A 26,868-nucleotide genomic window follows, 5' to 3' on the forward strand; every position below is an offset into this window, starting at 1 on the left:
CCGGTGATTAACGGTGAGAAATAGAAATAAATAGACATAAATAGGCAATGTAAAGTAATTCCGCACATTGTAATCAAAACAATACACATACAATTGTGTACTACTACAGGTTATGTTTATTAAATGAAGCCCAAAATATGTTGCAGCCTAGAAATCACTAGTATCAGCTAGCACTAGCTAAAGTCAACGGTAGGTAGCTGCTAGCTAACGCTAGCTAGAAGGGTTTGTCGTGACTTTGCCTGGAATGCTACCAAGTCATGAGTCGTGACTTGAAGTCGTAACTTACGGGCTAAAAATTGTGGAACACAGCATAAATCTCTCTCACCAGTGTTGTAGTGCTCGAGACCAGGTCTCAAGACCACTTTTCGAAGGTCTCGTCTCGCAATTGACCACATTTTTACTCAGTCTTGGCTCCCTCTCGGATAAAGAGGACTCTGGATTTTATTTCAACACCGTTCAAGACTACAACTTGAGGGATATCATTAAATTGCTTGTGTATTATCTGATTTATGTGTTAACATAATTTCTGTGATTCTTCAACTGCTTCAAATGCAACCAATAACTTTCTAGTTTGAATTGTGTTACTGTTACTGTTACTCCCCCCCCCCTCCTCCCTTAACATGCACTCCCAAAGTGAATGTAAGTGACAGGAGACGAAGCTCTGGCTGTCTGGGAGATGTCAGCCAAATCGTTGGTAATAACATTTTATTCATTACATTTTATTTATTCTATTTTTTAAAGAGTTTATTTGCAAAACAACATCTAAAAAAAAACATTTTTTATTTGCACTTAGTAGGGGAAGCTTAAAGGTGCCGGTGCCGTAGGTAGGATTGCGAAGATCCAGGATTTAGCCAAAACATTTGAACATGGACAACTTCTCAGTCCCTCCCCCCTGGTGGTCTCCTAAGCTCCTCCCCCCACAAGGGAGAGCTGTGCACAATAGAGCGGGGGAGGGGAGGGCGCTATGAAATGTGTGTGCATGAGCAGGGATTGACACACAGTTAGACAACCCCCGGCCCTGATTAGTGCATCTGAACAGGGAGTGGTGGATTTTTGCAAATTGCACTACAGGTTGTAGGTGGTGCCAGAGGACCTGGATTTTTTTTTTTTATTATTATTACCCGCTTCATGTAGTTCTACTCAGACATAGGGTCAGTTTCAGCAAATATGACAGAAAGTTAGTTTTATAAGTCTTACCTACTGCACCTTTAAAGAACGGTAAACTAAGTGTAAGTGATGCTGGCGAAGCTAGCCAGCAAACGTTATCAATGGAATTTCCCAAAGTGATTTAGCGAATACTAGCTACAAATGTTAGCTAGTTGTGTATATACTGTGTGTTTCAGTTGTTTGGTCTGGTCTTGGGTCTGACTCAGTCTCGCCCTGCCTTGGTCTTGGTGTTGTCTCGGTGATCGATACACTCTTGGAAATGACTTGGTCTCAGTTTAGGTGGTCTTGGCTACAACACTGTCTCTTACATACAGTGGAATTACTGAGACAGCAATGTACGGTTAAATGACTCAATCTCGATTGAGGAAGAGAGAAACATTTCTGACTTTTTCTTCTGACCTTTGACGGGAAATGATTGCAACACCCTGTAATGCAATGTTAGGATTTAACAAATGGTGTACTTTTGTCTTAACTGTTACAGAAGAATGAAGAAACACCTCTCACACCCCTACTCTCTACCAACATGTCTTACTTACACGTAGAACCTGCTCAACTTAAACTCTCCATGATCTGTGCAGTATCAGCGAGCTGCCAGCAGAGAGCAAACAAGACTGCAGTTTACACTGTAGCCGCCTTTGCTGTGGCTGGCACTAGAAACATGATGCAATTTCCAGTGAATAATCTACAAATAATTACTGTATAAAAACAAACTAGTTACATTTACGAGCAGTCAGCCACTGGGGGTTCACAGCAATTTGTTTTAATCTGGCCCTGACATAAACTGGCCATTTTTGAATATGGTTTTAATTTAATTCAAAAGATCTCAATTAATCGGAGAGACATTGAAAAAATTATGCATTTTGAGTGAAAGTGAGATTTTGAGAACACAAAAAGCTTAAAACGTGTGTCAATGCCATTTATGTGGGACATATTTATTTTTTTTAAATCATGGAGTATTTTAGAATAGAATAGAATACATTTTATTGTCATTGGATAGCAGCTGTCCAACGAAATCTTTCCGCAACTCACCCTCAGTGGTACACAAATAAAATGACAGTGCCCTCATAAAGGCAAAAGACACAGAATAAAAACAATAAATATAGGAAATAAAATAATAATAATAAAAAAGTCCGATATTGCACATTTGTATTTGCAGAAAGACTGCTATTGCACCATTATTTATTAATGTTCAGTTCTTTTATGGCACATGGGTAAAAGATGTTCATAAGTCTGGATGTGCGGGCCTTCATGGACCTGTATCGCTTCCCAGAAGGCAGCAGGGTGAAAAGGTGATTTTCAAAAGAACAAACCATAATGCAGTGTTTACTTCTGGATGACCATCATCCAAAGTCCAGAGGTAATATTAGTAACAGGAACTTCAACTACACCATCCACCTCCACCATACCCACACAATGCCGTTTAAAGGATTTCTGACTCAATCTAGGATCTTTTCTTTTACGTAATCCATTTACTCCTTGCCTCTACAAGAACACAAACGCTGCCCTCTTGTGGCCAAAAAGTCAACACAAGAACCCATAAAATGAGTCGAGCAGCCTCTTAAATAATTTGACAAGGACTACATGTGATCATAACTATAATGTACTTTTTCTTTTGTCATGATTTTCTATAGTTTATTTTTTATTAGAAACACCTACACATGTTACACAGGCCTTGGGCATTGTTTCTATATTCAGTAGCAAATTGGATTTGCATTGAGCTTGTCCTGGAGCCAAGCCACAGGTTCCTTGGAAAGTTAACCAGGTCATTGACCAGAGGCATTAAGTAAGAAAGCCTTTCACACGTAAACAAGGGAGCCAGAAGCTTTTAAAGGCATAGCATTCGGTCTGTGTGTTTAACAGCAGCAGGGAGATGAGCATTGGAAAAACAAGCTAAACCCAAAACTGCTATAATGAATCTAACAGATTCATTTTACATTTACAACTGCAGGTTTTGGAATAGACACAATAATTGCTGGGTATGGTAGCATGACCAGTGATAGCCATGGTTGAACAGACAACGAAAAAAAGAGACACTTGCAGAAACTCAAAATGCCAAGGTACGGTAGAAACATTACAGAAGTGAGTGTCAAAAATGTCATTCAATGAATAACACTTTCATCTAAAGAAAAAGTTCGAGTTATGTGCCAAATATGTTAAATTATTAAAAATGCTTCCAATTTGTTTCAACATAACGTCATTTTTACCAAAAAACAACAACAACAACAGAGATAACAAATGCAGCTAAAGTGCACATGCATGCAAGGACATGCAAGCATCACATGCACACATGCACAAACATCTTAGAGTGGTTGCAAAGAATGACATCATTGAAACTGGATGCTCCACTTACACCAATTATACCTGACATGCTCTCCCTTCACATCTCACTCTGTCTCTCTGGTTTCATGATAGGGTCTGGTCTGGTTGTTGGCAGCCACTGGAATGGCCAGAACACCACATGTTATGTCACAGGTCCCACAATATATACACATGATAACATTTTTCCTCACTGACCCCCACAATGTCTTTAGTTTTATAGATTTCAAAAAAAGAATGAAACCTTGGGTGATAAAAGTCATCTTTATGTTCAGTCTTTGGAATATTGTAGGCTGTCTTGATGCAAGATAATTGTGAAAATCTACAAAATTTGTGAAATGTCCTTCTAAAAGGCAACATCTGTCCAGTAATTTGGATTTAAATGTTCAGTTTATATCACACGCTCATAATGACGTGGTGGGAAGTAACCAAGAGCAAATATAAGGTGCTTGTACTTTACTTGAGTATGCAAACTGATAGTGGGACATATTGTCATTTTGTCTCCACAGTTGATTTGACAGCTACAGTTAGGAATTAGGATTTTACATACAAAACTTATGATAACTTTATAAAATGGGATGCATTGATTAAACTCACCATTAGTATATACATATATTTCATTTATATAATAAAACATTTGCTCCACCTCAACCAAATCCAAAAGTAAAACCCCACATACACCGGCCATTTCCCTGCATTGAAGACTTTTGATACTTTAAGTTAGGCCTACATTTATTATTAAAGGTGCAATATGTAATATTGTGTGTAATACTGGCAGCTAGCGGTTAAAATAGTTACTGCACTACCAATTCAAAATACTGGAGAGTCGTTTCCCCCGCCCCCTCCTGCCCAGACTCGAAGTTCACGGGGGTGGCCAGGCTGAGACCGCAGCATTCACAACAATGTTGCTAGACGCTTTTCTCACATAGCCAGACATTACTCCACAGCACAGCAGAGTAGCTAACGTTAGATGCTAGTCTCACATAGCCAGACATTACTCCACAGCACAGCAGAGTAGCTAACGGTAGATGCTAGTCTCACATAGCCAGACATTACTCCACAGCACAGCAGAGTAGCTAACGGTAGATGCTAGTCTCACATAGCCAGACATTACTCCACAGCACAGCGGAGTAGCTAACGTTAGATGCTAGTCTCACAGCGGAGTAGCTAACGTTAGATGCTAGTCTCACATAGCCAGACATTACTCCACAGCACAGCGGAGTAGCTAACGTTAGATGCTGGCTATATTGACAGTCATAAAAGCCCGTGCTCACGCGGAGCTCTGTAACCAACTGACAGACACACTTTTTTGGCTTAAAATTACAGTATGAACCGCTAAAAACACAACAACCTCACTGTCCTCTCCACACGCCAGTCAGGCACACTTCCTCAGCTTAGAATTACAATACGAAACGCTAAAAATACCACTACCTTGCCGACGAAACACACTTCATTGGCTTAGAATTATGGCAACAATCGCTAAACACACTGCAAACTCACAGTCCTCTCTTTCCGATTTACAACCCCCCTCTCGTGGTTTAAAATAACTCACCGTTGTCGGCTCCAGCCGCTGAAGAGGCTACACGCTGTAAACAGCCATGGGCTGCTTGCCTGGTCCTCCCGTTAACGTTAACAGTTAGCAGGGTTAGCATAACGGCGTTAGCCAGGACCAGTCGGGATCACTTTACTGGCTATGTCTCAATTGTTTTTGCGAGTAACCAACTCGGGTACTCTAGCTATATAATTCAATGTGAGTACACAAATGTTGAAATGACAAAAAATGCCTGTCCCTAGTAGCTGTGATAAATTAGCCTGAAGCTAATGCTTACCTGTTCAGGAGAAAATAAGCCAACTCTGCATCCTTTTGGGCTCTAAGCTGTCTCCATCTTTCAAATACAACTATTAATGTAAATTTCAAAAAGAAAAGAAAAGATAGTCAGAAAAGATAGTATTTCAGTTTAACATGTTTCCTTAATATCTGATGAGGCATTGGTGTCATTTTTGGATTTATTACAGTACAAATATTACATATTGGACCTTTAATAATAATTGCTCAAAAGCAGGGGCTGGCTTATTAAATTACACATATTTGTCTGCTGAAGACTGACTTATATTTATTGCATTTCAGTTATTATCCTGAAATAAGGAGAACATAAACAGACCATAATGTGGCTTTAACTCTCAGCCCTCCTCCTCAAGAGAAAATATGACATCACTCAGCAGTACAGCCAATCAGAGGGCAATACGCTCAAGCTGGAGGAGTACTCCGTGTTCGTGCAGCTGGTGTGCATTTGGTTGTGTGTATGTGTGTGAGTGAGTGTGCGTGTGTGCGTGTCTGAATGCCAAGTTATTATTTTTAATTTTTCCAAACATCTTTGAATTAAGCTCCGGAAGTAAGCCGGGGCTACGGTGAGTGAGGCATCTTTCAAAACCGCCTGAGGAAAAGAAAAAAATACTTTCCACAACAACAACGGGAGACACTAATGAACCTGAAAATAACAAGTTTGCTACGTGTAGCCTTTGAAAACAAGCCACATCTAACGTTACGCAGTTTAACGAATTTCGGTGTATTCTTTTTTTTTCGACACGAGCTAACTTGAAGCTAGTGTGCACTGCAACTGCTCACGCTGTTGTTTTTTTGTGGCTGGCAGTTTGCAGTCAAGTGGTAGTCCCGTGTGCCTTCTTTTAAATGTGTACAGTCGCTCATGTTTGAGTTAATGAAGTTGTAGTAACCGTCACAGTAACAGTAATAGCAAGGAATAAGCCATAAGCTACTCGGGAAAAAAAATGCTAAAGACGCTGACGAAGAAGCTAAGAAGACATTCACTCAATGAGATACATCCTTTCCAACTGAAGGTAAGTTGACAGAGTAACGTAATACTATGGGAATACTGTTAATGTAATAACAGTTTAGTAAACTAAAATAAAAGAAATAAGCTTATTTGTGAAAAGCGTGGCTTTACTTTTGTCTTGAGACTTGTTCATTTAGACTTATTGAGCTCAGCGAGCAACCTTGCTTGAGCTCTTTCCCTTTCTCTTTCTTTTTTCTCACACACACACACACACACACACACACACACACACACACACACACACACACTCATACACACACTAGACAACTGACTACACAGCTTCTCTGTGGAAATTGCCACCCTGTGTGTTCCCATGTGTTGTTTGGAGGTATTTTCTGCTTCTAAGCACCTCAACCTGTTCATTACAATGTTAGAACTAACTTACTCTTCACGGCTTACACGACCAAGCCAGATGTTTACAAGAAGAAACCCGAGATCCACACTGCTACACAAACGCATAAGCAAACATGTGGCATGTCAACAAACTCTCCCACTCACAGATCACTGACTCATATACATTGTAGTATGGCTGTTTGACATTTGAGAAATTAAATCACTCCAGATCACCCATTTTCCAGACTTCTTTAAAAGAGAATAATCTGTTGAAGTGTCACATTCATACCTGTGAAACTAGTCCAGGTTATTAATCTACAAATAGAGAGGCTATAGTTTCCAGGTGGAAATAGCTGTGTGTGTGTGTGGTGGGCAAGGGGGTAGCAACGGATGCCTATTCAAATGTATACAAAGACTAGTAAAAAGAAACATTTGAGAAAAAAAAAAAATCCTTTTCGTTGGGGGTATAATTGTCCCAACATCTACATCTTTACTCTCCAATTTTCCACAGCAGTCCATGTAAGTGCTCCGCAATTGTTACTGCCCTGATTGCATAATGCCTCTTTTTGGTGAGTAGAGGGTTGAATTGTATCCTGCATGGGTCACTAACTTGCTCCATCCACAACAATATTGTGCGTTGTCAACCGACTGTATAGTCGCATGGCAGCCATTTTGTGCCAAAGTGGCCCCTGTTCAAAGGGTTGGCTGAGGATAGAGGGGAAAGTGTGCCGTCCCTGTTGTCTGCTCTTGTTTGTGTTTGTTGCTCTGCTCAGTGACAAGGTTCTTTTTGCTAAAAATGGTTAGTGTGCTGGTAAAAGGGAATAGTGAGTAGTGACTAGGCCTGTTGCTTGCTTACATCCTAGCCCGAGGCACAAGATTTCTTTAAGCTGAGTATATTTTAAACTGATACTCCGACTATTTACAAGGAATTCCAACTGGAAACAATAACGATTGTTAAATCAAAGAAACACACAAAAAAATGACTCGTATATGATTTTTTTTTTTTTGCCAGTTGACTTTCTTTGTATGTAGCCAGTGTTCCAGTTTTAAAACTAGTAAGAAAGGAAGGCTCCAGAACCTGAATCCACACAGGTTAGGCCTTATGGATTGGAAAAGAGTCAGCCAGCATCAACCAGAAAATCACCTTTGAACAAAGGAAATTTAAAGGATCATTACGGTGCATTAGAGCTAGGGTCTTATTTCTGTAGCTGTGGCCTTCATTCTAATCTGTAACTATAATAGTGTACTCACCAAGTGAATTACTGAGATCTGAGAGCACGGCAACATCACTAAAATTAACTCAAAGTCTAAGCTGGGAGCTCTAAGCTTTTTACTGGCGGAATAGTACTCCTCATGGTGAGTAAAGGCATCTGGGGTGTGTCCCTTTTTAATCACTAGTGTTGCCATGTGGTTAAAAGGCTCAAATAAGCAAACCATTAAAGGTGTAGTTTTTCATCTGTTTGGTTATTTGCAGGTTCGCTGGTCTTGTGAATGTTAGCAAACCAAAGTTGGGTTGCATACTACTTTAAGTGTCTGCCCTGAGGAAACAGTCTGCCATTGATGGGGCAGGTGTAAACCCTGTTTAAGTCTATGTTTTCATTATGGCTAAATATTGACATCCATTGTTTTGAAGATTTTAGAGATTACTGTAATAGCAAAATTCGGATTCTGGTGGATTTAGTTTGAGGATTTGTTGTAGCACCATTATTGTTTAAATACTGTCTTCTTTTTAACAAGTTACTGGGAGTGTAACGGTACACAGAAGTTGCATATAGAATTCATAGACAGTAGTGTAAGTGTTAAAGACAGATAAAATCCTCTTGCTGGGGGACATTTTGCCCACTGGCAACTTTGGTATTCTATTTTCATTATAAAAATAAGGCACATTTCTGTATTATACTGTATGCACACTGAAGAAAAACTTCTCCAAAAAGCAGTAGGTCACATTAGGATATAAAATTGAAAAGCGTCTGCTATGCTATGAAATTGAAAATACGGTTTCCCTTTTCCTCGTCCCGGTGATAAGCACATCTGCGTGAAGCGGCCACATACTGTTATATTTTATACACAACTCCCTGTCCGTTGTTGTTGTAGCTTGTGTGACTGACTCACACACCAATCAGCTTGTTGCGCTAAGCTCAGCAAATGTTGCTAAAGGCGTATCGGTTTGCACTGATCCAACTTTTTCAGTCCCAATACCTATATCGATTCCTGGGCTTTGGGTTTTGGGTGATACAGAGTACCAATCCAATACCAGTTTTTAATTAATAAGCTATATGCCTCACTGTGTGGAAGTGACTGGGATCATTCCTTTATGTGTAAGGCAACATTGGGCTTGACTGAAACATTGCTTTCCTAACTTTGTTAAACAAAATTTTGCAATTGCACTTTAGTGTGTGTGTGTGTGTGTGTGTGGTTCTGAAAGGTAAACAATACATTGTAGCTATTGCAACAGCTCACTAATAATACATGCAAAAGCATTCATTCAATCGCTGCAGATCTCCTGATAGCTTAGGCTACAGCTTGGCTACAACACACAAGCTACAAACTAACCTGAAAGTGAAAGTATTCTAGTCACAGTGGGCTAATATAACCTAGGAATTCACTAGACACTTGAATTACCATTCAGGAAAACTGCATGCATTTTTGGCAACATAATATACATAAGTCACAAACAGTAAGAAACTGTCCAACATATATACGAAATTGTTCGGTACCATTTTCAGTGATAAAAGACGCATTTTCCACCGCTATTCATTTTCACTGTAACAGAATCCTAACAATAAAAAGAATGTATCCGGTAAATAAACATTTCAACTTGCATTCCCCTGGACGCACACATGGGATTGTAAACGGTGGATCAACTGTGAAACGCAGCAGCACATCGATAGACCGGCCCCATTGTCACGATCCAGCTGTTTGATTTAGTATGGCCCCGATATCGGATCGGTGCATCCCTAACGGCTAAAGGTTTCCAGGTGGAATTTGCACTTGTGAAATTTGGCTCCGCATTACGTGCATCAATCTACAGGTTACTATTCTGCTTGTGGCTGCGTGCTCTGGAGACCTTGACTCCCGGACCGTGACGGTCCGCACAAATACACAAACCGTTCTAGCCATTCAAGTCTGAGCCCCTACTCAGATCATGTTTGAGTTTGAAGTCTGCTACAGTGCTTACTGGCTGATCGACGGCTGATTGACCATTTCGGGAAATTAGGCTAGCCAGTTTTTGTCCCTTAGGCCTTGTTACAGTACCTATCCTAGCAGCTTCCACTAATCAAGACTACTCATACTACACAATGGGGAAGATCCACTAGAGTGTGAGGGAAAGCGAACCAACCATGTCTGACCCTGTGTAGTGTGTTTTCATGAGAGGGGGAATGGAGTGTGACAGTGTCCATGTCACTGTGGAAGGACTGTGTGTGTGTGTGTGTGTGTGTGTGTGTGTGTGAACTTGGTGGTGTGTGTACGCTGTGACATTGCCATTGATCCAGCTTAGCAAGCTGCTCAGCGATGCAAGGGACTGACAAGGATTTCATTCAACTGTTCTTGACACACAAACACACAACTCTTTGTCTGTCTTTGCATGTATGCACAAAAGCAGTTTTTTATGCTTCATTCTTGCAGTCTCACTTTGCTTATGTGCCTAAGCTCTGAATCATATCAAGTAGTCTGCAATTACTTGCCTTAATAGACACTGGTGTAAGACTTTCATAGAGATAAAAAAAATGTTAATCAAAATTTGACTTTGCAGTTTGTAAATTATGAGGCTGTGCATTCTTTCCTCAGAATTGAATATTTATGTATTTTTGCAATCTTGATGTTGCACTTCTTGCAATTTTTAAATTAAATGAACCAGCCAAATTATAAGAACTGACATCACTTTCTACACATTTCTGAGTTATTTTGAGAAGGTTGTGCACAGCAAATCATACCACAGTTGATACGCTTTAATGCAGGCAGAGATTTGCAAATATGTTAAGGACTGAACTGTGTATTGCATTGCATCATTGATAATCATATCAACTTCAAAGATCATAAACACTTTGGTCAGGTCTCAGACCTCTACATGGATTTATTCCGTACTGCAAAACTTTGTGGAGAAAAAGATGGAAAGAGCTTGAGGATGCTTGTCATGCAGGCCCATGTTGCTCTCATGGCTGCTAGCAGTCCAAATCCTCACCTCAAACACAATTTGAACACTTATCATGCAAGTAGCAGTGGAGCTACATTTAGTAGTTGGACAAGATGATGAAAAACACCACCAATGATTGACTTGAAGATAATATATATATGATGTAGCCTAATTGCAGTTTAAAAAGGTTTTTTTAAAGCTATTACAGACATACTAGTACACTAATGTGGAAGCAGCATACAGGCTCATTTAGCTTTTAAAATGCCATTTTCACACTTGTTTTCAGCCTAACTTGTCTCCAGCTCTTGTTTTCATTGTGAATGTGATGCTAATGACTAATAAGCTTGTGGTGACTGGTGTGACTGGTTTGGGATGTGTGTTTGTGCGCTTCATGTTAACGTGTGATTTTTCCTACATACATATGTTGCAATACTTTACAGTACTGTTCGTCTTGTGAGGTGCTAGCTTACAACAGTTGAGTGTTTGGGGAAGAAAACTTCTGGAAAGGCAGTATCGATGCTTAGCAGCGGGAATTGTAATATGAGGCGGCCTATCCAGGTTGGAGTGGTGCAATCCAGGCTTAACCACAGTATTATACAGGAGCTGGAAAAAAGAAGGAACAACTGGAAGTGCCAATTGTCATCAAATGCATCAAGCAATTTTACCTCCAGATGCTAATCCAAACTACTCTTGTTTCATTTGTGATGATAAAATGCTGACTAGAGCTGCAAAGATTAATCGATTACTTGTCAACTCTTAAATTAATCGCCAACAATTTAATAATCGATTAGTTGGTTTGAGTAATTTTTTAAGACAAAAGAAAAAAAAAGACAAATTCTTTGATTCCAGCTTCTTAAATGTGAATATTTTCTAGTTTCTTCTCTCATCTTTGACAGTAAACTGAATATCTTTGAGTTGTGGACTAAACAAGACATTTGAGGACATCATCTTGGGCTTTTGGGAAACACTGATCCACATTTTTCACTATTTTCTGACATTTTATAGACCAAACAACTAAATGAATAATCGAGAAAATAATCAACAGATTAATCGACTATGAAAATAATCGTTAGTTGCAGCCCCAATGCTGACTACAACTAAACTATTGTGCATCATTGGAGCTGCTTATTTACTTTTCAATAATCGCATAATGTGTTATTTTAAAAACACCATATTTTGGAGCTGGGATGATAGTGCTACAGTAGAGTTTAATGGTGACATTTGACTGGGAAGGCACTGTCATCCGGTCCAACCATAAACTAAACGTCAGTTAAGCCGAGTCTAGTATTTGTTGTAGCTAGCTCTATGCCAACGCAATAACCATATCAGATGTGGTTAACTGAAAAACACATGCAAGCTTTTGCTCTCTCTCTCTCACACACACTCACTCTGCACAGATCCTGCCATTTGTGTAAGAACAGTTACATTCTGATATCAGATAACTGTGAGAAATCAAATGTTATGACCTCTCCAGTTTCCCCTGCATAGGAAATCCATGCTTGACTGATGGTCAAAAACAGTATTTGGAGTGAAACATTCAAATACTTATTATACGTATTGTACTTTGCGTTACACTCCCAGGCAAGATCTGCATAGTTCAATGTTTTATGGTTACTTGACACTGACCTGCTTTGCAAAAAATAGTGATTTCTCAGGTTGCACTAGTTTTTTAAGCAGTGATTAGTGTTACAGTGATAATAGTGTATCTGTGCTTTTGTGACAGAGACTGAAACACATTCAAAAGTCTTGTACAGGTGAGCTACACAAATGCTGCATTTTTGTTGTTCTCTGATCCATCAACAACCTCTGAGACTAAGGGGGAAGAAAGGCCAAATCGTTACTGTCAGCTTAGCCTATATTTGCATCTAGTTGCACAGACAATGATTGCTTTGTGGAGAAACTTCAGAATCCTTAGGTTACTTACTCTGTAGCTTTAAAAGGGAAAATATGTTGGGAAAATGAGTCATTCTAATCATCAGTTCAATTCATTTTGATGATCTCACTGAGTGTGAACACTGAATTGAATGTCTCAGACCTAACTCATTTCTCTTCTGAATAAAATGATGTAAGACGGGACATTTATGAACCACCACCGTCACTTCATTCTTAGTATCCTGCAGCAGTAACTTTTAATAGGATTTCAGCTGTTTCATGGATGCTGCCCAACAATAATTCACTGGAGTGTACTGTGTAGCTGAAACCCTGAGCCAGCCACTTAGCCAAAATAAATTTCCTTCCCACAGTTATTCCTCAGTGTAATTTTCCTACAGAGTTCATGAAGTGATGCTACCATCTAGACTCCTCGAGAGCCAAGGTTTTTTTTGGTCTTGTACACTGGCGCTGTAACTGTTCACTTAGAATCTGTCCCACAGCTCGTGTACCATTAAAAAGCAAGAAGGCTACACTCAGGCCTGATCCAAATATATTTAACAACAGTGTCAACACTGTGCTCTTACCATGAAACATTGGGCTACATTTATATCCTTATATCTGCTATTTGTAACCTTGAAATTTAGTATTCAGTACTATGCTGGGCCATCAGATGGGATATATGGGATGACTATATGCAATGTTTTACCATTTCTTTTGTTTAGTTTTTTGGTATCTATTTTGATGTGAGAAATCATGCCATGTCATGTCTAGTTCCAAATCGTAAAAAATTTTGTACATTTTTTTTTACATTTTTAATACACGATCGGTGGCATTTAAATGTTAAGAAGTAAGAAACACTTATGTGATGTAGGCTATCCTTTTGATTTTGATTTCACTAAAATACACAGTGAACAGTCTGAAATTATACACACTTAACATGAATTGAATATTGTCTTCCCTTATTGGGCTCTAATGCCCTGGCTCCTTTCTCCATTTTCCCTCTTTCAGAAAGAAAGAAAGAGTGTGTGTGTGTGTGTGTGTGTGTGTGTGTGTGTGTGTGTGTGTGTGTGTGTGTGTGTGTGTGTGTGTGTGTGTGTGTGTGTGTGTGTGTGTGTGGGAGAGTAGAAGGGAGGACACTGTATGTTTGTGTGGATGTGTGTAAGCATGCACGCGCACAAGCGCAGATGGCAGCTGCTCAGCGAGGCCTCGGAGTGGTAATTACTGAGTGTGAGGCGCATTACTTAACTCATAGAGTTGCAGTCTGCAGGGTATCTGTATTGTTGCTTCTCGTGTAGACATGGAATTGATTTTAAAGAGACATACTGGTTCACGTTGTGTGAAAAAGAAAGTAGCCTGAATTTAACTTGGACCGTAAATCAACTTTTGTGACATATAAAGCATCTATACCATATGTAGTGCAACTGTAGAAATTACCACACAACAATTGGATTAAGAAAATTTCTGACAAAAATGCAGACCATGTTTTTGTTTTCTTTGGAAGCCCATTACTGTATATGTTGTGTCTGTGTTGCTGGTAAGTGGTCTGTTTTTGTGGCCAACAAAGATTGCAAAAAATTGCAAAATGACTCCAAAGGTCGAACTCCAAATTAGGTTTTGGTTCGTCTTATCATTGTAATGCTTAAGGTTTTTCACTTTAATTAATTTGACGTTGTTAGTTAGATACCTACATTTAAAATCTTCGATAGTTGATCTGTGTGGGGGTAAATTTTGATAAAAAAAAAGGGAAAATATTTTGGTATGTTCTTTACTTTTTACCAATGTAACGGTTTGGTTTTTGAGGTGTTACCATATGGCATATTTGACTTACAGTATACCTTCAATCCTATTTTCCAGATTTCGTACCATGGCAGTGGAGAGGGAGGGGAGAGTGATGATTCAGAGGGGGAGAACCAGGAACTTGCTCAGATTGACAGAGGTAATTTTTTTTTTTTACTTTAAAAAAAGGAAAGCAATAAAGATAGAGTATAGTTACAGAGGCTAAAAACTAGTGCTGTCAGTTAAATGCGTTATTAATGGCGTTAAGGCAAACCCATTTTAACGGTGTAAATTTTTTTATCGCGAGATTAACGTTCTTTTTGGCCAAGCAAACTTTGTCATTTTTTTCACATGCTGTTGCAACAACTAGTAACGTTAGAAAAACTACAACACCACACCGGATCTAGCTAGACCGGAAACAAAACAACAGGCACGCCGCACACACACTTGTTTGGGCTTGCGAGCCGACCAAAGAGTAGTAGGCTAACGTTACATTTTGAGTGGAAGGCGAGCACGAGACGCCAAAATGGATGCCAATAAGATTCTGAATGGAAAGTTTACTTTTAAAAAGTTGCCAAATGGTTCCATTGACAAGACCAAAGTGATCTGTGGCTTTTGTGGTTGTGAACTGAGCTATCGTCGCAGCACGTCCAGTCTGAAATACCACTTGATGGCCAAGCACACAGCTGATGGCCAATTCTCCGCCCCCTCGTCAAAGCCAGGTGACAAAAGCATAAAGCAAGCTGATCCACGTTTCCATGTTGATAAGTGATTGATAAATCAAGGGACATTTAGAATAGATAAAAATGTGCGATTAATTGCGAGAGTTAACTATGACATTAATGAGATTAATTGCGATTAAATATTTTAATCGTTTGACAGCACTAGTAAAAAGAGATAAGACATCACTTACTGATTCACACATAATAAGGTGTTCCAAGTCAACAGATAATATGGCATTATGGAGCATCTGCATTCTATTGCAACCATCTCTCCACCTTCTCCTTTGACATTTCCTGTTTATCTATTCCTCTAGAGAGGCGGAGAAATTGTGCCCTCACACCCTTGGCGACCAGTCAGCAGCACAACCAGGGTCCCATCTCTCCAGCCCGGTTACGACGCCTTCGCCTCCTTTTAGATGCTAATCTGGATCGCCACTCTTCAGAGGAAGAGCTGGAGCGAATCAGCTGCGGCGACAACAGGAAGTGGGTGTCTGCGTTTCCCCAGCGCCACAGTGATCACCACAGCAGCGCCTCCAGTGATGAGGAGGTGCGGGACCTCTGTGGCTGCGGGTCACCGGCTGCTTCTGCCAGGCCCCTGGTTGAGCCGAGTGCTTGCCTGGCTGCCTCCCCCAGCCCTGTACTCTTCAGCTCCAGTCCACCACGTAGCCTCAAGCCACCCCCCCTGCGCTTTCAGCTGCAGGTGGTGCAGCCAGTGGCACGGCCCATCATTTTGACCCACTTTGACCAGTCAGCACCTTATAGAAAATATCGGCACAGTTACGGCGGGGAGCCGGGAAGGCCCAGTCTGGATCTGGAGAAAATGCAACAGGTTAGTAGTCTAAGCTATAGTTAGATACTTCATGATATATATATATTTTTTTTTACTAGCACCAACCTCTGCTCAAAACGTCGACTTTGTAAGATATCTTACAATGTAGTTGGCAGATTTCCATGATCTATGCTGAGAACTTTTAAACTATTATAGTCCACACTATTGTGAAGGGTCCAAGCAAAAATCATCACTAAATTGTTTGTTCCATCCAACTCTTTAGGCCAGGGGTTTAATGAACAATGCAGTGGGTTGGGGCTGGTAGCTTGGCTTAAAACATTATTACATAATATATTGGTAACATATTAATAGTTAAATTGTAAAAGTTAAATAGATATTTGAATAATTACATATTTTTACCAAAATTATATTTAAAGAATCAAGTACTCAAGTACTCAATGCTCACTATATATTTTCATCTGTTACACATTATTATACATTACCCAACAAGGTGGTACGGTTTAGCCAGATTCATTTTCTGCTCCCAAGTACTTGAAAGCACTCACAGGATGCCATTCATATCTTAGAAACTATTTCCCTTTCTTAGCAATACAATTCACACACGTTGTTTTTGACCAAATACCTCTATCAATATTGCACCAATACTATAGTGTTCACTATTGGTTCTTTTACAAAATACTTACAAAATGAGATTTTGGGGAAATAATCCTTAGTAATGTGGATATAATTAGTAGGGTAAAAGCAAATAATAGAAGAGCTAGAACAGTCTGGTAAGTTCAGAAAATTACAGCACTTTGTGTTTCTAACCAGGAAAAGACAAAACTTATGTAATCTAAGAGGATATCTAGTCTTGTATCACAATATTGATACATTTATCAATATATTGCCCATCACTAATTTGATATTTAAATTGCCACTGTAGCTATATGTGTATTCCACTGAAAATGTGAAAAGCACCAAACAGCAGATGAGCCTTACACTACCCCCCCACCCCCTTGTGAACAACTCAAACTGTGATTTGAGAACAGGCTGAGGATTTGGTCCAAAAATACAATGATGTATCACTAATACTACGCTACACACACATGGCCACACAAATGTGCACGCTTGCACGCGCGCCACCACGGTGGTCTGGCTGGAGAGGGATGAAGGAGAGGGAGGCATGGATGGCAGATGTCCGCCCTCGTTTCTCACAAAGGCTGGCAAGCGAGGGGAAACGATGAAGGGGTGGAGGCAGAAGGAGAGGATTAAATACACAACAGAAAAACGACAGCCACTAATGAGTCATGGAGAAGCTGGTCCACTAATCATTAAAATCCAATAGACTTGTTGGCCCACACCGTGGATGGGAAAGGGTGTGTGTGTGTTTGCAGAGATAGAAACTGCAGGTTTCAGGGGTCCATATGTCCACTGGGTTTTTAGAGGGAAAGAACAGATGATGAGAGACAGCGGGCAGCAAGACGGGTGAAGAGAAAAGAAGAGGAAGAGTGTGTGTGTGTGTGTGTGTGTGTGTGTGTTTGTGTATGTGCACGCGTGTGTTTGTGGGTCTAGGGTACGCGTCTATCATCCTGCCTGTCTGCATGTGTGCATCCTCCTGTCTGGGTTTGTTGCTGTATCAGTGTGTGTCTGTTGCCACACTGTGAGTGTGTCTGTATGTGTGTCTGCACACTCAGTCAAGTGGAATGGGAGGTGGTGCAGGAAATACAATAGGGGGCCTACAGAGGTAGCTAGCAGAAGCAGCTCCAGTCTTCCATTAACCCTTTAGCTGGACAACTTCCAGTCAAGTCTTCCTCAAGTTCTACACCTTCACCATGTCATTTCTTTTACATATGCTGTTCTGGAGTTTAAACCTAAGAAAGAAAGCTGACTGAGCTGGTTCCTTAGAAAAAGCAATTTAAAGGTGCCAAAACAAAGGGGAATTCTGTGTTATATGTCTGTAAGGTAGAGGGGGAGTACCCAACTGCTATCTAGGATGGATTGTCAAACATAAAATAACATTTTAGGCCAAAGACTTCTATTAGTTTTATTATTTACTTTTGGAACCTCATAAGAGCAGCGTTTTGTTATACTCTATATGAATTAGTGAAGAGGATTGATGAAAACATTGGGGGAATCGTATTTGTTACAATAACGTCTCCATGTGCTAACTAACAAGGAGATTAATCATTTTTAATCATCCAATTCTCTATGACCTCTCATCTGAGGGCTATAATAGAGATATAAACTGAAAGGCTGCTGTGTGGAGAAAAGTTTGCCAGGATGTTGACATGTCAGGTGGCTTAAATGGGATATACGTAGCGGTATAATGTCAATAGTTTGATGTCTGTTGCTAACCAACTTAGCCATAGCAGGTATCCTATGCATTGTTTCTGCACTGAATCACTTTTCTCATACTCCAAAATGAATCAGTTACATGATCATCATTATTTATTTTATTAAAAGTTAAGAATTCAGATTTGTTTATCAGTACCATTAGCAACTCTAACTTCCGCTCGGATTGTCGGATAGGAACCGTCCGTTGCCTGCCGTACAAGTTAAACTTTTTTAACGCACCTGGGATGACCAACGGACACGATTGTTTTTGCACCGCACTCGTTCGCATTGGTTCAGACAGACCCATTTGCATGCGGTCTGCGAATCTCCATAGGAAATGAATGACTTCATGATACATTTATTTGTCTAATAATTTCCTTAAAGGCAGCATTAAAGGGTCAGCAGCTTGTTTCCTTTTAGTCTCTGTTAATCCATCATGCATGCTAATTTACGTCCAGTTGGGCAGTGCCTGTGTGTTAGCCTGATGAAACAACAGTTTGTGTGGCACAGGGCTCAACAGTAACGGTTGCCCTTGGCAACCATATTGAGTCAATTGGCAACTGTTTCGTGGCCTCTGGTTCCCCCCTTTGGCAATCAGCTGTTCAATATTTGTGTTTTTTTTATAAAACCAAATCAAAACTTACAACACTGGAAAATCTTATTTCAAAAGAAGTCAATATTTTATTTGGTTAAAGTTTAAACACTACATTTGTGCGCAACATTTCAGCTGTTGTGCGACCACTTTCCACACACGCGCATTTGCCGTTTAAAGATACAGGCAACGCAATTTTCTGTTCATGTTAAAATCCGGTGCTAATATGGCACCGGTGCCCGGTATCTACCGGACGAAATAGGTGCGTCATTATGGTGCCACCTAAATGTCTGCGCTGCTTTCTGATAGCCTTGTGAGACCGTCCTGATCTCGCGAGCTCCAGTTTTCCACTCGCAGATCAGTCTGGCATCTTGAGGCAGAGAAAATTTGGAGCCGTTAGCCAAACGCCAATCAGTGTTTGTTTTGAGGTGGGTTAAGTGGTGATAGACCGATGGTTTATCCAATCAGCTAACCAGTATTATCAGCCAGCGGTAGCCCTAATTCTGTTAGCCGCTCGCTAATGCTTTTTTTCTCTTGGATCCTTCTTTTGGAATATGGTCCGGGAACCTGAAATGGTGTCTTTTATTCCTAAATTCTCGTTACACAAACGGCAAATATCCTTTACCGACATGTTGCTTGCATGCTGAGCTTATGAGCTATGCTTTGCCTGCAGAAGCAGGGGCGAGCTTGTGGTTGTATTTTCATACGCTTCGTGGATCTGATTGGTTGATTTGGCCCGTCTATCACCAACATAAGTGATAGACAGATGGTTCATCCAATCAAATAACCAGTATTCCGCCCCTTCCCAAAAGTTCTCCAACGGAAAGTTCCCAGATGGATATGCCGAGCAAATGCGAAGCAATCCATCTGGCGGAGTCAGGTTAACTTTCTGATGCTCCGAAACAGACGTTAAGGTAACAGAAGCATCGCTGCCTGTCACGCTAGTAAACACTAATAACACGTTACACTTGGCAGCAGGTAACGTTAGCCTACCATTAGCTACCGTGTTTAACTTGATTAAACACGGTTAAAATGCTGACAGCTACTGTGACTGTATTTCACTGTAGAGAATTCCAACAGTGGGACGTACAACAGTCCGCCATTAATCCTGTGAGCTAAAAGACACAAACTAGCACCGGTCACTGCTGTTGTCAAACATATATTTAAAAGTTATTGTTATTACATTTTTAATAATCATTTAAATTCCCCCCTTTTTTGTGCTGATCCGATTGATAGAATTGATCCGATCCGTGAGTTTTGTGATCCTTTGCACCACTATTACTATTTGAGAGGGATGGGAAATTATTAATATAATTAATTCAGTTAATATAATTGTACAGCTTGCACCCACGTGGACTGTAATCCCATTGATAAAAAAGTTAAGTAAAAGAGCTGGCAGGAGGTGAGCATGAGGGCAAGTGCACACCATCTCTCTCCTACATCACAACAGCAGGAGTCTTGTGTTTCCATTCTTTCCTGTGCTCCCTTCCCCCTTAGAATCTACCTCCCCTACTCAAGACAATTCGATGATTGTGTGGTCCCTCCACCCCCACAGTTTATTTTTTTTTTTTTTTTTTTTTTTTTTGGAGAATAGTGGAGCTGCATGGACATGGAGGGGTGTGGGAGACAGGATATTGCATAAGCATCATCGATCCACTCTTTAGTTTAGTGAGACAGCTGGATTTGCCTCGTTCAAGGCCTGGACACACAGAGCCGATAATCGGCCGTTGGACAGTCTGGCGAGGTCAGTGACTCGAGTCTGTTCGGTGAGTTCCGGGCCGTCGTCCGACCGAGGGGCCGTCGTCCTTCATTTTGGCCGATTTGACATGTATAATCGGCGGGGCGGGCACTGCCGGCATTCAGACTCAAATGACCCATCTGATTGGTAGAGTGCTAACCCGGAAACGGGGAGCAGAATGAGCGTGACTAGAGTCTCTCAAAATCTGACGAAAATCTTTTAAACTGACCTTTGTTGATCTGAAATGAAGACAACACACAGTTCAAATCATGCTGTTTTATTGTAAAGACTACTGTTCAAATAATGTAGTAGTATGCTTGATTAAATCAACATTCACATGCACTTAAACCTAGCGCAACTTTATTCAGGCAGTTGTACTTTTACAACAGGTTACATTGTTGGGTTCACAGTAAAAAAGTTTATTGAATTGTACAAAGTGTGCAGGTTTTACAAAGTTTTGGGATTGTCATGGGTGTACATAAAAGCTGCTGCTAACGTTTGTTTTTAGTTGAGAACTATATGCTCTTCCATGGTTGTCATTGTGCATTCTTGTTCTCCACAGAAAATGCTGCTGAAAAAGAACTGTGGAGGGAAAACACGCACTATAAAGATTCGGGTGAGTTCATTTTTATTCAACTTAGTTTACACACACACACACACACACACACACACACACACACACACACACACACACAGAGCTTTTCCTTTTATGCAGACCCATAATTGGCAATCCAGATCAAGGTGTCCATTACAGCAGTGATGAGGTTGTGAGGTTGCTCAGCCCCCGTGAACAGCCCGGCCTGTCTTGTCGCCAGCACCTTGATGTCCATCCAACTGCATAATGGGACAGCATCTGGCAACAGCGTTTGTTCCCATGCCCTGCTAGCAACAGAGCAATGCCTGAGACGTCTGAAAATCTGATAGCACTGTCAGGATCCTTTTGCAAATGGAACCCAGCTAAAAAAAGCTGTTTACTGCAGTGATACCTAAGACAAAGACACAGACAAGAAAAATTTGCTCTTTTTTTGGTTTGATCTCTTAATCTCAACAACCTTTAATATCTGAGCTTTCCACTTATGCCATTAGTGGTCTTAGAAGTGCACATTTACTCGCCTAAATAGCTTTGTAAACACAGAGGTATTTTCCCAAGATTGTGTCCCGACTGATATTTCTGTAAAGTGGTTTTCCAAAACACAACCTCCAATAATCATCCCCCAACTGAGACACTGCAACTGTGTATGGGTTGATTTTGTTTGTAGTAGGTTAAGGGAAGCATGTCGGAGAGTCGACTGGAACAAGCCTGGGCATCTTGGCACAGAGCAGGGTACTCCAGAAGGATGCACAGTGTGGTGAGAAAAGTGACGTTATTATCACGTTGTGTGGGCTAGTGTCGAAGGAACCTTATCACACTTGTTTATGTACACATACACCAACTGTAACATCATCTAGGGTTGCTCTAATCCTCCATATTGAGGTATGGATGAGCAGTACAAAATGTTAAAACTGATCTTTGAGAGCGTTTAAGGAAGAACAAATGCGTGTCGTTGAGAGATGGAGCTGAGGAGGAGGAAGAGGAGGTGGAGTGTTGTCGGTTCCCTTGTGGTGTATTTCCAGGGATGAAGTCATTTTCCATTTATAGCCTGGCCGGCTGCTATCTGTTTAGCTCCACTGATACATAGAGATATTGCTCATTATCCTCCGTTGTCGCTGGTGTAGTTGGTAGTGTTGTTTTCCCCGTCAGTGACGTCTGTGGGCTTTGGGTACGTTCCAGTTCATAGATTTTTCTTGACGCGAGTACACAGTGAGTCTTTGGATTGATGAGACATTTGGAGGCTTGCGTTGACTCTTTCTACCCTTTGTGCAACTGTGCACAGTGATCGACCCCGTCTCTATCTTTTCTCTCCGCTGTTTTCTTTCACCTACCTCTGTCTACCTCTCGTTCCCTCTTTTATCTGTCAACCCTGGGTTTCCTGGCCAGGATCCAGAAGAGACACTGGATCTGGATGGGGCCCCGGCTTTGAGACTGGATTTAAGCACGGGATTAGTTACAGGAGTTGAGGAGGTCGATGGTCGGGGTTGTGTGTGTGTTTTAAGAGGGGGGGTTCATGTGGAAGCATTAGGAAAACACAGCTTTGGCGGCCACTGCTGCTGCTGCTGAGGCCTTCCCTCTCTAGGGGTCGGAGGTGAATAGGCGGAGTGGGGTGATGAGAGCTTCCCAGGCTGCAGCCAGGCAAGAGTGATGGCGTCTGATTTCAGCCGCCGTAACAAATGGGCAGAGAGGAAGGCGAAGATTGATTGAGGTGAGGGAAATGGTGCAGAGAGTGGAGGGGAAAACTAAACTGAAGGAAAATGGGCTGCATACCCCCTTTGATTTTTTTGATTGAGGTAAACTACATGGCTTGGATGTGATGTAAAGGAATTTTTGGTCTTAGCGTTAGGACAAACAGATGTTTTAAGGAACAGTCTGACATTTTGGGAAATGTACTGTTTTGCTTTCTTGCAGAGAGTTGGATGAGAAGATTAATACAACTCTTAAATATGAAGCTACAGCAGTCAGTTAGCTTAGCCAAAGATTCACCGAGCAGACATATTTTGTTCATGATGGAAATTACGAGAGGCTGCCAAACTCCTTACCAAAGCTTCCTGGCACAGCCTCTTCACACTGACCCTCCCCGCCTCAAATATCCAAAATACCATAGGGCACTTGTGAAATATTCTAGCAAACCTCTGTTGTTATACACAAATACATATTGGATCAGCAACATGCCGCTATACAACATATCAGATATACAATTTTAAAGGACTCTTATTTGGATCAGGAGCAACATGATCAGGATGATCAGGGCATCACTTCTTTAGCCCTTGGACTTTCTAACAAAAATCTTTAATAACAGTCACCTCACACGAGGCTCTAGTTCAGGGCCCCCCTGACCCCTTGGGCCCCTGAGTCAGTGTCCATGCACTAATCCATCCATGTAATAAACTAATAAACTGAACTTAACTGAGGGCTGGTAACACAGTGTGGAAACATCTCAAATGGGCAGCATGGCCTAAATTAATGATCAACAGGGCAAACTTCTAACAATACAAAAACTCAAGAAAGGCATTTTTGTCAAACAAAATCAGCTCCAGGGGCAAGTGAGATATATTGCTGGTGTTAACTCCGCTTTTAAGCTGCTGCTTTTGATGTCCGTACAAAAAGAGGGCCTTGTGCATTTAGGGCCTATGTTTGACCCAGCTGGGCCCTAAATGTCCATCATACTGCAGATGTGACCACAGGACAACTCTTTGGGGATTGCTAACGTGGATAGGGAGCCATCCTGACACACACACACACACACACACACACACACACAGTTGGATGGACTTTACCATATGGTGAACATCTTTATACAGTTCACATCTATCAAGTTTACCGTAACTTGTTCTTGGGCTACGATTTGTTTTTTCACCTCTCTCTTTTGGCCTGTTTATATAAACATTGGTTGGTAAAACAGCTCTAAGTGGCATTGGGAATTGTTGCCGCGTTACTGTGGCTCAGTTGTCAATACTGAATCCCTTAAGATGTTGGCTGAAGTCATAGCAACACTTGTATGTAGCCTCACATGCACTGTTAATGGGGTTATTTCACACGCATTGTTGTCACAGGGTATTTTCCAGTATCAGTGGGCACTTTCTCAGCATCTGAATGGAATCAGTTACAGGGATGCATCTGTCTCATCTATCAGAGAGGTGTTTGGTTGACAATAAGAATATACAGCTATCTGTATAAACACACTCAAATATTTGCGTAGACTTTCCACAGCTCCTAATTACAGTGAATCTGTCTCAAGGTCCTAATCTTTCTCAGCCCCCCCCTCCTCTTCAGCAGGCTCTAGAGAAAGTGCTGCCTCACTGCCAAATCCAACAAAGTCATTTCCTGTCGTTTCCTGTAGGGAGGAAAAAGACCAGTGCTAAATTTAGACAGAGGACTTGTAGAGCCACAAAAAGCAAGGTTCTGCTCGGAGGTGGGGGGGGGTGCTCAGTGAGTGGAAAAGCATTCATGTCACTGAACCTGCAGGGTGAAAAAAAAAAAAAGTCAGTGTGAAAATGTTCTAATAAGCTGCAGTCATTTTCCCATCACTGCTGGTTTGGTTTTCAGTCACTTTTCTCACAGTCTTACACTGCGAAAAGAAACACAGATATCACTATTGAAATGAAATGACACACTGTAACTGACCGACAATACCTTAACCGAAGTACAGCAGGTAATCCATTTCCAAACACCTTCTTCTCACAGGTCTGTTTCTCACCATGACGTCTCTCTCTGTCCTCAGAATCTGACAGGCAGCCGTCCTCCACCCAGGTACACCTACGATCCCTCCATCTTTGCCTTCCGCTCCTTGAGCACAGTGCCCCCCTGCAGCCCCCTGACACCGTCCGAGGATCCTCCCTGCTCATAAGGAAATCCATCCACCGCCAGATAGTCCTCTCCCCCCCACTCTCTTCATTCCCAGACGGCTGCTTTTTTCGTGGCTTCTGAATTGAGACCAAGGAGTGACTGTTAATGGAACTGACCGCTAGAAAGACGTTTGTTCGCTCAAACTATTGCACACTCAGGTAATCCTGCCCTGTAACACGTCATGTCACTTTGGTCGTTGTTCGCCACATGAAATCACCAGGAACATTTTGGGATTAAAATGGCCTAAACGCAACATTTCTAAGGATATTTCAGGTATTGCATATGTAAAGCGGTCTCTGAAAAGATCCTGTGATTGGAGGAAGAGCGATCAAGAAACAAACATGGACGGTGGACCGGAGGTGGTACAAAGGGACAAGGCCGACCGTTTCGAAACCTGAATTTAGTTCTGGGTTGGATCGATATTCAAGGGAAATAATGCATGTAAGACAATCGAATGATTCCAAGGTTTCTTCCTTTTGATGTGATGACTGGACATCTTGTAAGGTTCTTGGTAACTTTATATAGTAAACATGGCGAGGTGAGTCACCTGATATCTTGTTATTGAGATAATTATAGACAGTGGTCACATTCGTCCGTCTTAAAAATACTACTTCTTTGGATGTGTTTTTGAACATGCAGGTCGTGACAAGCTATAACAAACATGTACGACATGTATGTAGTATAATCGTCAACCTTTGACGATGTACGTTTCTTCATGAATTTGTCACTTTTAGTCCAGGTCAGAGTTAAGTACTTGTATCCTCTTTCCTTGCATGGATTCCACTGTTGTTGCAGAAAGAGAGGTATGTGGAAATAAGGAAGTATGAGAATAGTTTGCTGCACATTTTGGCAAATGTAATTGGTGCTGTGTTATGCATAGCCTACTTGTAGTGTGCCATGTTTATCCAATATTGTACCTCATTACTTTCTAGGTAGAAGAGGACCACTGGTACATCTAAGACATCCTGGTGTTTTCTAAATATCTCTTAATGCCTTGAAATCACATTCCTGTTGTATTGAATGAAACTTGAGGTAGTTCCAGAAATGAGCTGATCAGTTGATTTAACACGTCACCACTGTAACTAAGATTCCGCCGAAGTGAATGTAACATTGTGACATGTTTTCGTCCATTGTTGCACAAAATGAATCAATAAATGCCCTGTGGCCTCTTGTTTATGACCCTTTTTATGGATCAATATACAATACATATTGTGACAAAGGGAAAACCTCAATAACTGAGTGGACAAATAATATGACTGATGTGTTAGACAGCACTCTCCATCCCCAATCATCAAAATACCTTTCTTTGCCAAGAAGCACTGAAGCCGTTGTTGGCTCATGGTTGCTCCTACAACCTTTTACGTTTTTCTTTTCTTTTTTTTTTTACATACCATGCATTTATTCATGTAACTAGCCCTTTACTGAAGTGACTGGCTATACTGTAAGGCCCTTTCAACACTATACTCCACTGCACATTATTCAATTAATTTCTTGTGTTTTATCATTGGAACATCATCTGCAGTGTGTATGAGAAGGATCTGCCAGGTGGAGCGACAGAGGACCCCTCTCATGAGTTTAGGGCAGGGAAGAAGGCTTTCCATCCGTGATTAGTAGGTCACAACAAAGATCTACAGCCAACACCACAGGCCTCTTCTCTCTGTGCCAGATCATACCCTGAGAAACTCTTTGTGTGTGTAAAGCAGCTTGAAAGAGAGAAAGAGTCTGACGTCAAAGAAGGCCCCAGAAGTGTAGACCGGAGAGGACGGATGGCTGGAAAATTTAGGAGTGAGTGAGTATAAGCGGGTATAATAGGCTGAATGT

The 26,868-nt window shown here is 41.1% G+C and overlaps 1 protein-coding gene across 1 annotated transcript; it reads left to right on the forward strand.

Moving 5' to 3' along the window:
- The first annotated feature begins 5,734 nt into the window (after window positions 1-5,734).
- On the forward strand, window positions 5,735-26,219 carry si:dkey-16j16.4 (uncharacterized). Its single transcript, XM_028566662.1, has 5 exons — window positions 5,735-6,339; window positions 14,530-14,611; window positions 15,488-16,002; window positions 21,169-21,222; window positions 24,923-26,219. Exons 1-5 carry the CDS (start codon window positions 6,271-6,273, stop codon window positions 25,046-25,048), a joined length of 846 nt encoding a protein of 281 aa, XP_028422463.1. The 5' UTR covers window positions 5,735-6,270; the 3' UTR covers window positions 25,049-26,219.
- The last annotated feature ends 649 nt before the right edge of the window (window positions 26,220-26,868 follow it).

Source organism: Perca flavescens, chromosome 20, assembly GCF_004354835.1.
Source record: "Perca flavescens isolate YP-PL-M2 chromosome 20, PFLA_1.0, whole genome shotgun sequence".
Lineage (NCBI taxonomy): Eukaryota > Metazoa > Chordata > Actinopteri > Perciformes > Percidae > Perca > Perca flavescens.